This window comes from Antennarius striatus, chromosome 19, assembly GCF_040054535.1.
Source record: "Antennarius striatus isolate MH-2024 chromosome 19, ASM4005453v1, whole genome shotgun sequence".
In the NCBI taxonomy this organism is placed as follows: domain Eukaryota; kingdom Metazoa; phylum Chordata; class Actinopteri; order Lophiiformes; family Antennariidae; genus Antennarius; species Antennarius striatus.
The window spans coordinates 15,985,133-15,999,578 of record NC_090794.1 but is presented as its reverse complement, the minus strand read 5'-3'; the positions used below and the strand labels follow the sequence as shown (position 1 = coordinate 15,999,578).

Genomic DNA, 14,446 nt, shown 5'->3' with positions numbered 1-14,446 from the left:
TTTATTCAGTACTTTATATTTCAATTACTGTGTTGCAGTATGCCCATTCGGATGAGATGGACAGGTGGAGAAAAGACCATCTCAAGGCTGCATCAGGTCTTAAAGAGCTGCTGGACACAGCAGAAGGAAAGCTAAACGCCAACGTCCAGGTGTCGTTCCTCAATGTCAGAGCCTTTTTGCAGGACGTGGAGGTGAGGCGACCATCAGCTTAAAGCCCCAGTAGCAGCTCTGGCACTTTGTCTCAGATCAGAGGGTCTTAGTACAAAAAAAATCAGGTCACTCACTCCATCACCTAATTGTTTTACATTTGGAATGAATTGAGGCCTTTGAGTCACAATATGCATATTTCAATATTTATATATTGACATAATAACAGTTTCTATATTCAATACATCCTCCACGCAGAAATATGTTATGGAGACTAATATTTCTATGAAGGGCTTCATATCCCTGCTATTAGATCGCTCTGCTTTACTAATCCAGGTCATACATAGTTCTTTCTTGCCTAAAGCAGTTGAATGCAGGTGTATTCAAGTGTTAGATGACCTTTTGCCTCCACGCTTCATCTTAGATTACTAAGCAAAAGGTTGTTGCCATGGAGACGCAATACAAGTTGGCTACCCGCAGTGCTCAGCTCTTCACGAAAGATGCACGACAAGATGAGGCTGCCAGGATCATGGCAACTATGGCAACGGCCAAAACTCAACTGAGTAAGGTAGGCATCGTTTACGACTAAGACCTGAGAGGAGGAGAGGGATCTGTCTGATGCGTTTCTGTGGGAACAACATGCCTTACATCTGCATCATTGTTTGTTTCATGCCTGTAGTGTACATTGTAGAATATATCATACTCTATAGCTCATTAGTAATTAGTTCTTAACTTTATATTAACCCTTAAAGCCCGATGATCACGCTGACGTGAGCAGAGCGCATGATGTTTTTAAACCATTCTTAACAAATAAAGTCTGTCATGTGGATTGCTGTGCTCATGTTCATGTGACAGCAGAGATGTGAAACTGTCTTTCGGTTTTTATTTGGAGCCGATTGAAAACCAGAGATATGATCGTTTACATTTGATCTAAGAAAAGCGCTTCAAACGGCTCCTTATCGTTAGACGGCAAATGCCGTGTTTCTGTCCATGTAGTCGCCAGCGGTGATGCATGTATTCACCTGATGTAAACATGTTTCGCGATTCGTAAATGCTTGTCATGTGATGCAAACACGTACCGTGATTGGTGCATCTTGTCATGTTACGCAAACGTCTACATGACGCAAACGACTATGCGCATGATTTACGCATTTTTATGTGCGGACCGTGCGCATAGTCTTATTTTGATAAACTCCTTTGAAGAGTGGCACAAGTGACACAAACTACATAATATAGTTATGTTAGAAGCCTATGGAAACGTTTTTTGAGTTCAAAATCAAATTCAATGAGCATTTTTTGGGTTTTTATGTACAATAAAATACAATTTGTTCCATTCTCGAATTTGACTGTGTGTCTGTTTTGGCCCAAAAAACTCCTTTGAAGAGTAGCACAAATGACATAATGTGTATATAATTATGTTAGAAGCCTATGGCAACCTTTTTAGAGTTCAAAATCAATTCGATCAGCATGTTTGTGGTTTTTATGTGCAATGACATAACATTTTTCCATTTCCGAATTTGACTGTGTGTGTCTATTTTGCTCCAATATGTCAATATAGTAAGTTACAGGAAAATAAAAACTATCTCTTCATAAAACTGAAGTTATGCTAAAGATAACCATACCAAGCATGGGTATGTTAAATCATTTTTAATGTGGTAATAGAGACAAATATCAAAAGTACCAAAAAACGGCCAAAATAGCTCAGGGCTTTGTTTTACTCTGTAGAGACATACCCATTACCAGCAAAATACATAGAGCATCAGGTAGGTTCGCTTCAGTCTATCGGCTTCATCCCCTCCTTGTTCAGTGGGCTGTTTTTCACTTCCAGGTGAGAGAGCGGTGTCCCGCCCTGGTGAGAGAGTGTCACGCCCTTATGCCCCTTCTGGAGGAGATGGAAAAACACATCACTGCTTTTTACCAAGCCCTGGAGCGAGCCAATCGTATTACCTCTACTGCCAGAGAGCCAAACACACACAGCCAGCCCCAGCAGAAGCAGAAATGGCAGGTAGATATAATGATGATGAGTGAACCAACCTTCAGCGGCTCCCATTGAAACTGATCTTTATTCAACAGGGTCTTATTAGCTCTGGCAAAGAAGGCATGTTTTCACTGCCAATTTGTTTGTCTGCCAATTTGTATGTTTGTTTGAATGCAAGATTACACAAACTGCTTGATGAATTTTCTGAAACTTTTTGGTAGGTTGCAGGAAAGAACTCCATCTACAGTACTGAAGATATAAGTGTTTGATTCAGGGGTTTTTATTTTTTATATTTATACATCCCAATACAGGGATTTATTTTCACAATGTCCAAATATTTACCCTGAGATAGATTAATAGATCCAAACAAAGGAATCCATGATTTTCATTTTCTTCCACTTTGGATGAACCCTGGCCCTGACGATGAAGCAGATCCCTTGGCATTTGAGTGCCTCCATAGTTTTACAGTTTTACTGGCATCACAAATATTTCACTCACATTTTCATTTCTCTTTTATAATATAACAAGTAGTTTTCATGGTTAGATTAACTGAACATGTACGATAGCTCATATTTATGTTGCGACTGAAACGGATGACTATTATGTTAACAACTTGTTTCCACTGTGACTTTTTTCACACATGGATGAAATTACTAATATTTCACGAAAGTATTTAACATTTGAATGAATCAACACAAATTTTGCCTATGTGTTCCTTGTATCTGCTTAGGATTTGTTAAACCAGCAGCAGAGCTGTAAACGCTGTTTGTCTGTGATTGAGAGGAATCACCACGCCCTGCAGAGGGCGCTCTCCATCAGCAAGGTGCTTCGAAACTTTGACCTGACCTTGCTTCAGAGAAGAGTGGTTGAAATACAGATTTCAGCACAGGTTAGAGCCACACAGCCACCGCATCGCTCACAACACAAATCTATTAATGAGATTACAAGAATATCAAAACACCCAGGAGGCATCCGTGCATATGAGGCCTACTCATGTGTCTCACTATCCATTTGCTCGTTGTAAGACTCCTTGTAATTACACCGTTTTACTGAAGCAGCTAATTGCAATCACTGCTTCTCCTCGCCTGTCCTCTCAGGCTCTGCTGAAGGAGGTTGGGGAATGGAGGCGACAGGAAGAAGTCAGCAACTGCCTGAGGAGGAGGTTTGAGGAGTCGAGACAGGAGCTGGAAAGAGTGCTGAAAAAAGCTCAGGGCTACCTGAGGGAATCGGGAGACGCTGAGGAGTTACTGAAGAAACACAATGTAAGAAATCTGCAGCCATCTGTGGCTGGAAGGTGGAGCTACCATCTGGATAGGAATATCAGCCTTTCAATGTGTTTTTTGTTTAATACAGTAAAATAAATATAAAATGACTCATTAAAATAGGAAAATTTGGAATGGGTATACAGATAGAAGTTAAAATGTCTCTTACCTTTCTCTGCTTGACTATCTGTTTGTGTGTAAATAGCAAATCTCTGTTTGTCCGCCTCATTATCTTGCTATCTGCTCATGTCATCACGTGCTTTGTCTGGCCAGGGGTTTTTTGGCCAGTTGGACCAGCGTGTCCTCAGTGTGTTCCTGAAGGCGTGCGATGAGCTGACCGACATCCTTCCACAGGAGGAGCAACAAGGGCTACAAGAAACCGTCCACAGGCTGCACAAACAGTGGAAGGTCAGTGGTCAACAGGCTGTCAAGCCACCGCTATTCACTCCATAGCATATCAACCAGGATGACCTGAAGCATTGAGGTTTGTCTCCAGTTAGTTTGTGATGGTCCAGCTCAGCTGCAGCCTTCTGATTGGAGGAGGATCAGTTTTATTATTCGCCCTCATCTAATCTACCTTGTTTCCAATGCTGGGCGTTTTTATTATGTTCCACAGGACATCCAGGGTGTGGTGCCATCTCACCTGCTTCGTCTTAAGGTGGAGGTAGAGAAGATTCGAGTGGCTGCAGTCTTACAAGATTGCAGAGCAGAGCTGGACAGAGAAATGCAAGCCCTGTCAGGCACCGTCACTAGCGAGCAACTAATCCAAGAACACAGAGTGAGACTCAAATTTAGTTTAACCTTACAACAGCTTAGAACTAAGAGTGAGAGTAAAAGAAAAGTAGAAGCACTCTATGTCATCAGTCCATAGTTTTTGTCTCTCTCTTATTTCCAGGCTTTTTTCATGGACCGCAAACCTCTTACACTGTGTGAGAAGAGGATGAAAAACATGGAGGATCTCTGTCAGAAGCTGCCTGACAATGACCCAACGTTTCAAACGCTAGAGTCCACCAGAAGGGTTGTAAAGGAAGTTGCAGAACAAATCAAGAGTACCCACCTCAAGCTGGAGCAGCACCCTGACAAATGGAAGGAATGGAATGCGAGGTGAAGGGTCTAAACTGTTTCTTCAACATCTCAAAGTTAGAACTACCCATTGCTTTAAGAGGGTCAAATAGTTGTTTCTTCTTCAAGGTTCTGTGAGCTCTCTGATTGGCTTACATGTCAAAGGAGGCAGATGAGGCTGTTTGGAGAGACAGTAAGAAACACCAGCCATCAAGAACAATTTGATGCTGCTGTTCAGGTGAGGTAGCTTTCTATTTTCTGCTGGAGGTGCAGAGAGTTATTAATTAGTATTACTCAACCACAATAAAGTTTACATTTTTTGTGTGCTTCCAACCTTCAGGCTTTGCAGGAAGCGTTACATACCAGAGAAGAGAGCCTGCGGTGGCTGAAGAGCCGTCTGACTGGACTGTCAGAGGTTAGCTCTGAGCTGGAGGTCCAGAGACAGAGAGCAGCTCTGGTCAAGCTCTCCACTGACATGAGGACACTCTTGTCTTCAGTCTGCCAGGTACAATGAGATTTTCAGGAACTCAAATATTTCCATCTCTGGAGTGATGTCTGTTTGTCTTACACTTTGTCCATGATGTTATGTTCCAGCGTGAAGAACTGGACAAGGAGGTTCTGATGGATGTTCTTCAAGCCGAAAGGGAGACTGAGGAGCTGAGTAGTCAGATCAGGGATGCTGAGGGCTTTGAGGAGGCCAAACAACTTTACCTTATTCACCAGGTGTGAAACTGGTTCCAATCATTATCTGGTTGATTTCTGGTTGATTTAGAGAAGTTATTTTATATTCTTAAGACAAAGTATTCAGGGTTAAGGAGTTGTTTCATGTTCATATTACACTATATGTGGGTACATTTTGTTTTCTCTGATGGGTGTTTTTTTAAAATCTATGTGGTAAAGCAACATCTGAAGCACCGCCTTGCCAAGAGGAGGGAGGCAGAGGGCCTGGTGTCCCACCGCCACCAGCAGAAAGAGGAACATCTCAGTCTGACTCTACAGGAGCTGGAAGGAGAGATTGACCATAAATTAAAAGGAAAGGAACATAACCTGCAGGTAGGCAGAACCAGCCTACTCATGTTTGATTGAGTGACTGCGATGGCTCTGGAGGATGTAATGGGCTTACTGCCTTAAAATTAAAGCTGTATCGTCTATACTTTAATACAATGTACTGTATTTGGTACATTCAAATGACTGCAGCCTCCATGTATACATGCCAACTTTCTCCATTTTCTAAAGGCAACTCTGAGCTCCTGGCAGAGTTTGGAAGCAGAAAGAGAAAGAGTTTGGAGTTTTATCAATAATACAAACAAAGAGCTTAAGAAAGAGCTTCTATTCAACAGCCTGGACAGTCTGAAATCTGAACTGGAATATAACAAGGTATGTATGAAGGACACATGTATGAGCATATCATGGGTTAGCCTGTACAATTCTTTGGTATTTGTCTATCCTGTAGGAGCTGTGTACAAATGTTGAGCAATGTTCTGCTCAAGCAAACCTTCTAATGGAGAAAGCAGCTGATATTCGGCTCAGTCCAAAGAACCAGAACCTCCTTCTACAGCAGGCCCAAACCACCAGAAACGCAGTCACAGAACTTCAAGATCGCCTCACCAAGAAGTATTTCACCTCCCCTTCACTCTGACATACACAACAAAACTTTTTTGACTTCAAATTTGATGAGGAAAAATAAACAGATTTGTAATGAGAGTTTTATTAAATGTGATTGCGGAAATCATGCTTATCAATTTTTTTTTACAAGACATTTAAATGAAATGGAAGAGCAAGTGAAGATTTATGAAAATAGAAGCACATAATTAGACTAAGATTATAATTTGTACACACATCTGTTGTTTGTCCTGCAACAGTATCTGATTGCTTCCCATTACACGCTACACAGACACACAGACACACAGACACACAGACACACACACACACACACACACACACACACACACACACACACACACACACACACACACATACGCACATGCACAGATGGATGGATGGATGGCTAGATAGATAGATAGATAGATAGATAGATAGATAGATAGATAGATAGATAGATAGATAGATAGATAGATAGATAGATAGATAGATAGATAGATAGATAGATAGATAGATAGATAGATAGATAGATAGATAGATAGATAGATAGATAGATAGATAGAGAGATATCTTTTGTAAAGTAGAACTGTATCTTTATTCCTCTAGTGTTGTCCAGCTGGAGATGATGTGTTCCTGGTGGGAACACTTCCACGGTGAATCAGAGACCTTCTCCTTGTGGCTCAATGAGACAGAGAAGGAGCTGGAGACTGTGGACGCCACCCCATCATCAAGTCTAGAAGACCAAATCAGCACAGTAAAGGTACAGTATGTCCAGCATCTCGCCTACAACTCACACTGATTTCCATCCTTATCCTAACATTGACTTCACACTGTAGGCACAATTTTTTACAACGTTATAAATAATCCCCTGATATTCACAAATTAATTCATATAATATACAAATTTATACCAGCTCCTTTTTATATTAGCGTGACTGGTGTGACCTTGTGTCTGTCATGTACAGCACCAGTGTGGCCAAAGGGTTATTAAGATTAAGATGACAAAAAATGTAATTTAATCTCCAAGAGAAATTAGGAAAATGCTGCGTATTAGGAAGTAGAAAATAAATTGCTTGTTCCAAATATAGGCTTACCCAGCCTCAGCTTTATCAAACTAATAGAAGAAAAATTTAAAATAAAAAAATTTGGGGTGACAGAAAGGCAGAACAAGAAATTCTGTAGCATAGTTTTAATGGTTGTGGCAATTAAAGGAATTCTGTTAACGATATTGAGATATTTATTCAGAGATTTAACAATGTGTTGCAATTTTCTTCTTTCTCTTATCGTATTTATTCCACATATTCGTTTTTGATTGACAATCAATCCTCTGCCATTGCGTGCCAGCAGGCTTTGGGGGAAGCTCTGAAGGGGAAAAGGGAGACCCTGCTCCATGTGGAGGCAGACTGTGAGGCCCTGTCCAAGTTTGTGACCCCTGGGGAGGCTGGATTTATCCAAGCACGGCTCTCACAGATGAGGAGCCGCTGGGAGGAGTTGGGAGGGAGAACAGAGCAGCTGGGAGGACAGCTCAGCCAGAGCGTGTCATACAGGCAAAACTACAATGATAACCTTGAGCAGGTATATACAGTAACTACACGTGATGACACATTGAAGGCGCTGCTGTGCCAATATGTTGACATTTTCTTCATGTCAGGTCAAAAAAGCAATGAGTGACCTCAAAGAGAAGCTGGACTGTCCAATCACACTCTGTGCATCTTCATTTGACACTTACAAAAGTCTCCAAGAACATAAGGTGAGGAAAAATACACAAATACCTTCATATTATATTAAATTACGTTGGATTTACAGCCACAGCAAATATATCTCCCTTTTGTCCAGGAGGTCTACCAGACTGTTGAGCAGCTGAACTCCAGATTCATAGCTCTATCTTCAGCAGTGAAGAGGCTCAGAGATGGTGGCCAGCTTGAGGAAGAGGTGACTGATCTCAAGAAGCAACAGCGAGCGCTAATTGGACAGGCTACAGGGAAGGAATCTACATTAGAGAGCCTTCTCGCACTGTGGCAAAGGTAAAGAAATAGCTGTGTGTGTTGATTTGCTGGGAAATTGAAACATCTATAAAAGATGGTGGCACTACAGTGGAAATAGTGTAATTATTCTCTGTAAATGTCATGCAGGATCATAAATCCATCACACCAAAACATGATCCCTCTGTTGAAGCTCTGCGGACAATAATATCTAAATATACTATTAGAGTATTCTTTGTGTCTACAGATATGAAAAAGAAAGTTCCTCCATGAAGAGCTGGCTGCAGAACTGTGAGTGTATCTGCTGTCCAGATACTGACCTGCTGTCTGCTGACAAAGTCAAGCTCAAGAACGAACTGATAAATGTACTGGTAAGGCCTTTTTGCACTAACCCATCAAGTAGCTTTGTTATACATCATGTTTCTGTGTTTCTGCATTTTAAATATTCATCCAACCATACAGGAAATGCAGAAGGAGACTCCTTCCTATGAGGCTCTCCTCCAGGGCCTGGTGAACCTCGGCCTGTGTCTCTACCCCACAGCACCTGAGGCTCGTGTCCTAGAGATCACTGATGATCTCACATGTATACAGGAGAGATGCACGTCTTTGAAGACCAGCATATCACACAGGAAAGTAACTTTTTGTATGTTATTATGTAGCTGACAATGAATTTGAGAGTTTTTGTTTGCGTTTGTTGTTTGCTTTGCTTACATACACATCAGACATTAATCCCATGTTCCTCATCATCCTCCCCTTTAGACTTCAGCTGCTGGAGCCTCAGTTGTCACGTCTGGAGCAGTTTGACCAGGCACTTCTGACTCTAACCCAATGGAGTGAAAACTTCCTGAGCGGCTTGAGAGGATCTTCTGAGATTGATATTGATGATATTGAGTCTACAATTACTAAACTGAAGGTTGGAAATCAATAATTTGCAGTCAACAATGATGCGCCCTGTTTATTAGAGCAGTTACAGAATGATTCCAGTTGGAGTTCATATAAATGTGTAATTAATCTCTTCTGTTGTAGGAGCATGAGATGCAACTGCAAGCTCATGCATCACTAACGGAGGCTGTCCAGCAAAGCCAATCTTTTCTGGATCAATCTTCCTCTCCTGAGGCCCAGCAGCAGATTCAGAGCTGGAGGGAGGACAGCCTCCAGCTTATGACCGAATCCCAGCGTCTCCTGCTCCTCCGTAAAGACTGTCTGGCTGAGCTGCAAGCCTTCCTCAAGAAATATGGAGAAGCAGCTAAGGCTGTGTGCCACCTTCAAGAGGCTGTGGAAGGCAGGGGTAGCTGGGACTGCACCAAAGCAGAGGAGCTGCATTACAGTATAGGAGAAGTGGCAAAAGACATGGCTAGACTGGAGGCCGAAGCAGTCGGGTTAGATGGGCAGCTGAGCAAAGCTCATCTTCATCTGTGTGGGGTCGAGAGGCAGGGCCCCAAAGGTGGGAGCCCTCCTCAGGGGAGGACATCCTGCAGGGGACAAACTGTGGCTCTCACAAGGGCTTTAGAGGAGGTTCAGAGGGGTTTGGGATGGAGGCAGAGCGAAGCAGATGCTGTAGGGGCGCTGTGGAGCTCCTTCAGGAAGAGGAGGGAGGAGGTGATGAAGAATCTGAAAAAGCTGGAGGAGGAAACGAGGCAAGAGGGGCCCAGAAAGAGCTCTGTGCAGGCCTTCCAAAGCAGGTAATGAATCTCGTAGCCTGAGGTGAACCTACTCACAGATTAGTTTCCATAGGATAAGAGTGAGCTGATTCTGAAGACGCAAATCTGAACCCCCCACCCCCATTTGTTATTTGGGGGAGGGGGCTTCAGAAACTTGCACATGTCGTCAGGGAAGGTGTAGAGAACCAGAGACCTAAAGTTTTTACCGATTTCTTTTTTAACTACAAAAAGATAATCCCACTCCAACTGGCGAAGTCCTAAATCAGCAGCAGTCATTGTTTGTGTATGTAGTATGTGAGTTAAATTCAATATAATGGTTTCTAATAAATCTGGTCTGCTCATCGGAAAATATAGGAAGTAAAACCATATCTCTACAGTGGTCTGACATTTTATAAAGCAAATTTTTTGACATTGAGGAAGGAAATGGATCCAAATGGTGTCTTTAATACCGCTGCCTCTCTCCACCAGCACTTCGTTTTTCAGATTTCACTATATGAGACAACACAATCGTTGTTCTCTAGTAACTGGTTGACACCTCTGCAGAAACATCTTGGTTAGATATTTGCTCTTTGAATATGTTGAACCATCTAAATCACTGTCACACACGTCCTGTGAGCTTTTGAGCCAGAGACTTCCTGTAAACTCTGTCTCAATAGGTGTATGAATGAATAAATATATATTTTACCTCTATTTGACAATGATCTGGCATATATTGGAATCAAACTATTAAAACACATGGTTTCACTCCCGTCTTTTCTACCCCAGGCTGCGTCTCTTCGTCCAGCTGGAGGATGAGCTCTACTCCCTGCAGCACTCCCAACGGTGGTTAGAGGAGAAGGGAGGCCAGCTGGCCCAGAGAGACCTGGAGCTGGCGGGGGAAGCTCTCAGGGAAGTAGAGTTGGTGGAGGCAGCCTGGGAGAATGTCAGGACTCTGATAACCAGTGGGTAAGGATGGGAGATGACAGAGACACGCAACGCAGGAAGTTAGAACGGCAGCAGTGGAACAGAAGTTTCAGTATTCATCTTGGGGTTTTTTTTGTATCATTTAATTCGTCTGCCAAGCCCGACCGTCTCCCTTTCTGTCCTGATGCAGCCAGGAACACAGTGGAGTTGTGGTGGATCTTCTCTGCCAGTTCCACCACCTGAAGCTGATTCTCTCTGCTGTTGTAGAGAACGCTCAGGTGGTTGCTCACAATCTGCCTGACCACAACCACAACATCCAGGAGGCCAAGAGGGCTTTGACACAAGTCAGTTCTTTACTTCTTCGCTCTGACTTCTCAACTGTTTTCAGGTTTATTGTGACTGTTTTTCTGATTATTCACTGTTTTTAAAAAAAAGTTATCTTAGGAAGCAGATGCATTTTGCACTTAATTTAATTGACGAACCGTCAGCCTCTGTCAGTCTTTCATAACATACCTGTACTCTGTATTTCTGCTATTATTGATTTACAGACATCATGTCCAGCCTTGCAATTTAAACAAGTTTTTGCTGCAAGCCAGTCATTGAATTCTGCAATTCAAGGACAGCTTGGCCAGTGTCTTTCCCTCTAGTGGTGGTTTGTTGTCACTCCTCCTCTACTCATCTCTGCTCCCCAGCATGAGGCAATCCAGTCAGAGCTGAGGGAGAAACAGGAAGACATGGACCAGCTCATCAGCACAGCTGAGGACCTGCAGAGGGAGCTGGAGAAGTTTCCTGACTCTGATGTCTGCTCCATCCAGAGAGACATGGAGGTGCTGAGAGCCCAGTGGCTGGAGGTGAGGGCATTTCAATAACACGCCTCATTATGGAGACGTCTGAAACCACCGGCTGTTATTTTGGCTGATATATTACGCACTCACACCCCATAGCTGCTTTCTGATTAATGACTCATCTTCATCCTGAAATGTGGCGCTCCATTAATAAAACTGGTAACTGTAACTCTGGTTCCTCCAGGTCTGGAGCCAAAATATTATGACAAATATAAATATTGTGATGAGGTTTGACATGTTTACTGTCAAAAACCAATTATGATGTCCACAGTGCAGCTCTGCCTCTTTTAATGACATTTATTTTTCTCTGTTTCCTCCTTATTTTCATTTTTGGCTCTTGTGGGATTTTGTCAGCTGCTCAGCTGTCACACACCAGACAGAAATACAAACAAGTCTAGACACGTTATCTGCCTTTCCCTCACTCTCTTACTTCTCATCCCCACATCTGTCAAACCAATTAAGTCTAATTTTCCTTCCATCTCCCAGTTTACTGCCCCTTGTTATGGAAAAAACACTAACCACAAAGAAAGGGACCCTCCCACTCCTGCGGTGATTTATTCTGTACTAGACAAACTGGTCCCTGGTGTTTCAGGTCTCAGAGAGATTGCAAACCAACATAGAAAGGCTGGGTTACTGTGTAGCCCTGTGGGATGACCTCAAGTCCATGGAGCAGGACATCAACCAGTGGACCGCCATGTCCATCGCCGATCTCACTGACAGCATCACTAATATTAGCGATAAGGAGAAAGCAGAAGCTCATCTTACCACTTTTCAGGTCAGAGTGTAACGGGAAGTGTGAATGAAAGTGAATTATTATGGTGATGCAGCATTTGGTTCATAGTGGTGGTAATTGAAATGAGATTTCCTACTCCCTGACCCTACAGGCTGAGGTGGAGAAGAGCGAACAGAAGCTGGATGCCCTTCAGGAGAGAGTGACGGAGCTGAAGGAGCGAGCCAAGCTGCAGGAGACACCTTTACAGATGCAGGTGAAGATAGTAGGAAGAGGAACACAGGGGGATTAAAACCCAGTTTTTTTAACACGTGTCCCTAATGCATCCAAAGATATGGTGGACTGCATCCTGTTCATCTTCCTTGATCACCAAATATGGAGTCGGGGGGTGAATCCATAGCAGTATAGCTTCATGATTGTAATATTTGTTTCAGAGAGGTTTCAAATGATCTAGCCCAGTCTGGTGTGCCCATCAGTGGTATTGATAATGCTTATTGTTGTATCACTCTCTCACAAGAGTGCTCTTTACAAGATATGTGCACACATATGTTACATTTCCACTTTAAAATGTCTAAAAGAATATTTGGTGCTCACATCATCTTGAACGTTTCTAAGAATGTTAATATCCTAATATCCTTCACCAGGTTTTAGAAGCAGACCTGAGGAAGAAAATGTCCCATGCTCTGGAGGCATACAACCAGGCCAAACACACACTGTCCTACTTCAGCTTCCAGGAGCAGAGGCTGGAGGACCTCATATCCCAGATGGTCGAGCGACTGAAGGCCATTGAAGGTTCATTACCTGACTTCACTGAAGCCACTTCTCTTGAGAGCATTGCTACAGTTAAGGTAGGACTGTATATTCCTTTAACACAATAACTAAAATCTCAAAACATGATATACTGTTACATAAAAAATTAATTTAGTCCATAAACAATTATTTGAAATTATGTGTCCTCGTAGTTTTCTTCCACTCCTTCCTGGATTCTGTTGCTATTGTTTCATAATATCCACCATGGACTAAATGAGAACACACGACAATGCAATTTTATATTGTAACACCATCAGTAAAGTTCCTGTCCTGAGGGACGATAAATGGCCGGGGTGACTTTATTTGTAAAACACATTTGAAACTGAGTGGTAATTCACAATGTGTATTACAACAGATGAAGAAATGCTTGCAGATAAAATAATGTAGGAATAATCAATTGAGGTATAAAGCAGTACAAATAACATAGAATGCTAATTACATGTAATTGTCATAGCACTACTGTATTACAACATAAAGGAAATATGAGATACTGACCTCAGGAAATACTTCCCAACATCCCAGAAGGACACCCGCAGAAACAACTGGCTTTGCACTGCATTCTTTGAGATTACATTCATTCTAACTGCAGGATGTCTGTGTAGGTTCTCAGTTATCCAAAGCTGTTTAAATCAATCCACTGGACGTTAAGAAAGTTCTTGAAGACGTTTCGTCTCTCATCCAAGAGACTTCTTCAGTTTTGACTGCAGGACACATCACTGCCATCATTGGGGGGTTAGAGTCTAACCTCCTAAGAGCCACTGGTTGGTCCTGCGTTGTTCTCCTTCAGGCTAATGGTGTTCAGTCTGGACAGGAGGTTATGTGAGAAGGATGATGTCTCCAGAGAGTCGGTGTCATCACTTGGCTTTCTGTGCTGTTGTTTGCATGGAATCTTTATCTGAATGGAATTATCTGTTGGAAGGGTTTTTATTTCCTTTATAAAAAATTGTGTTTGGGAAAACACACACACACACATGCAGACACGCACGCACACGCACACACACACACACACACACACACACACACACACACACACACACAGACAAACACACACATACACATGCACTTTCATTGTCTTCCATTGTTTATTGCTCATCTTGATAGAAAACGTGGCTGGTTTGGGGGCTCGTATTTCCTGTCGTATTTGTTGTATTTCCTCTCCAGAAACAAAAAGGGTCCATTTAATTTTTTTCCCCTTTTTTGTGTCATGTATTTTATTTTTTTAGTCTTCTAACCAGTGGTCACCATCTTATTCTGCATAGTACAGCATTTGTGTTTTATTTTTTTGTACAATTTATTACTGTATATGAAAATATTTTTCTTGTAAATTAACAAAATGATACTGGAAATAATTGCATCAGTAAATTACAGTATAATTACAGTATTTTAACTTTATTTTATTCAGTATATCCTGCATTTCATTAAGTAGAATGCTACTGTAATACACTAAAATGATGAATGGACTCTC

General features: G+C 42.1%; 1 protein-coding gene across 1 annotated transcript in view; it reads left to right on the top strand.

Moving 5' to 3' along the window:
* syne1a (spectrin repeat containing, nuclear envelope 1a) overlaps positions 1-14,446 on the top strand; it is a 125,260-nt gene that overhangs the window by 30,069 nt on the left and 80,745 nt on the right. The window contains 28 exon segments of the mRNA XM_068343403.1: positions 39-191; positions 572-715; positions 1,976-2,152; positions 2,856-3,014; positions 3,223-3,387; positions 3,661-3,795; positions 4,004-4,165; positions 4,283-4,491; positions 4,579-4,687; positions 4,790-4,954; positions 4,999-5,172; positions 5,350-5,502; positions 5,686-5,826; positions 5,903-6,063; positions 6,658-6,811; positions 7,398-7,625; positions 7,702-7,800; positions 7,887-8,074; positions 8,280-8,403; positions 8,495-8,665; positions 8,799-8,945; positions 9,059-9,714; positions 10,459-10,638; positions 10,787-10,940; positions 11,289-11,447; positions 12,034-12,216; positions 12,326-12,427; positions 12,816-13,019. Coding sequence (XP_068199504.1) covers positions 39-191; positions 572-715; positions 1,976-2,152; positions 2,856-3,014; positions 3,223-3,387; positions 3,661-3,795; positions 4,004-4,165; positions 4,283-4,491; positions 4,579-4,687; positions 4,790-4,954; positions 4,999-5,172; positions 5,350-5,502; positions 5,686-5,826; positions 5,903-6,063; positions 6,658-6,811; positions 7,398-7,625; positions 7,702-7,800; positions 7,887-8,074; positions 8,280-8,403; positions 8,495-8,665; positions 8,799-8,945; positions 9,059-9,714; positions 10,459-10,638; positions 10,787-10,940; positions 11,289-11,447; positions 12,034-12,216; positions 12,326-12,427; positions 12,816-13,019 — 4,956 coding nt within the window.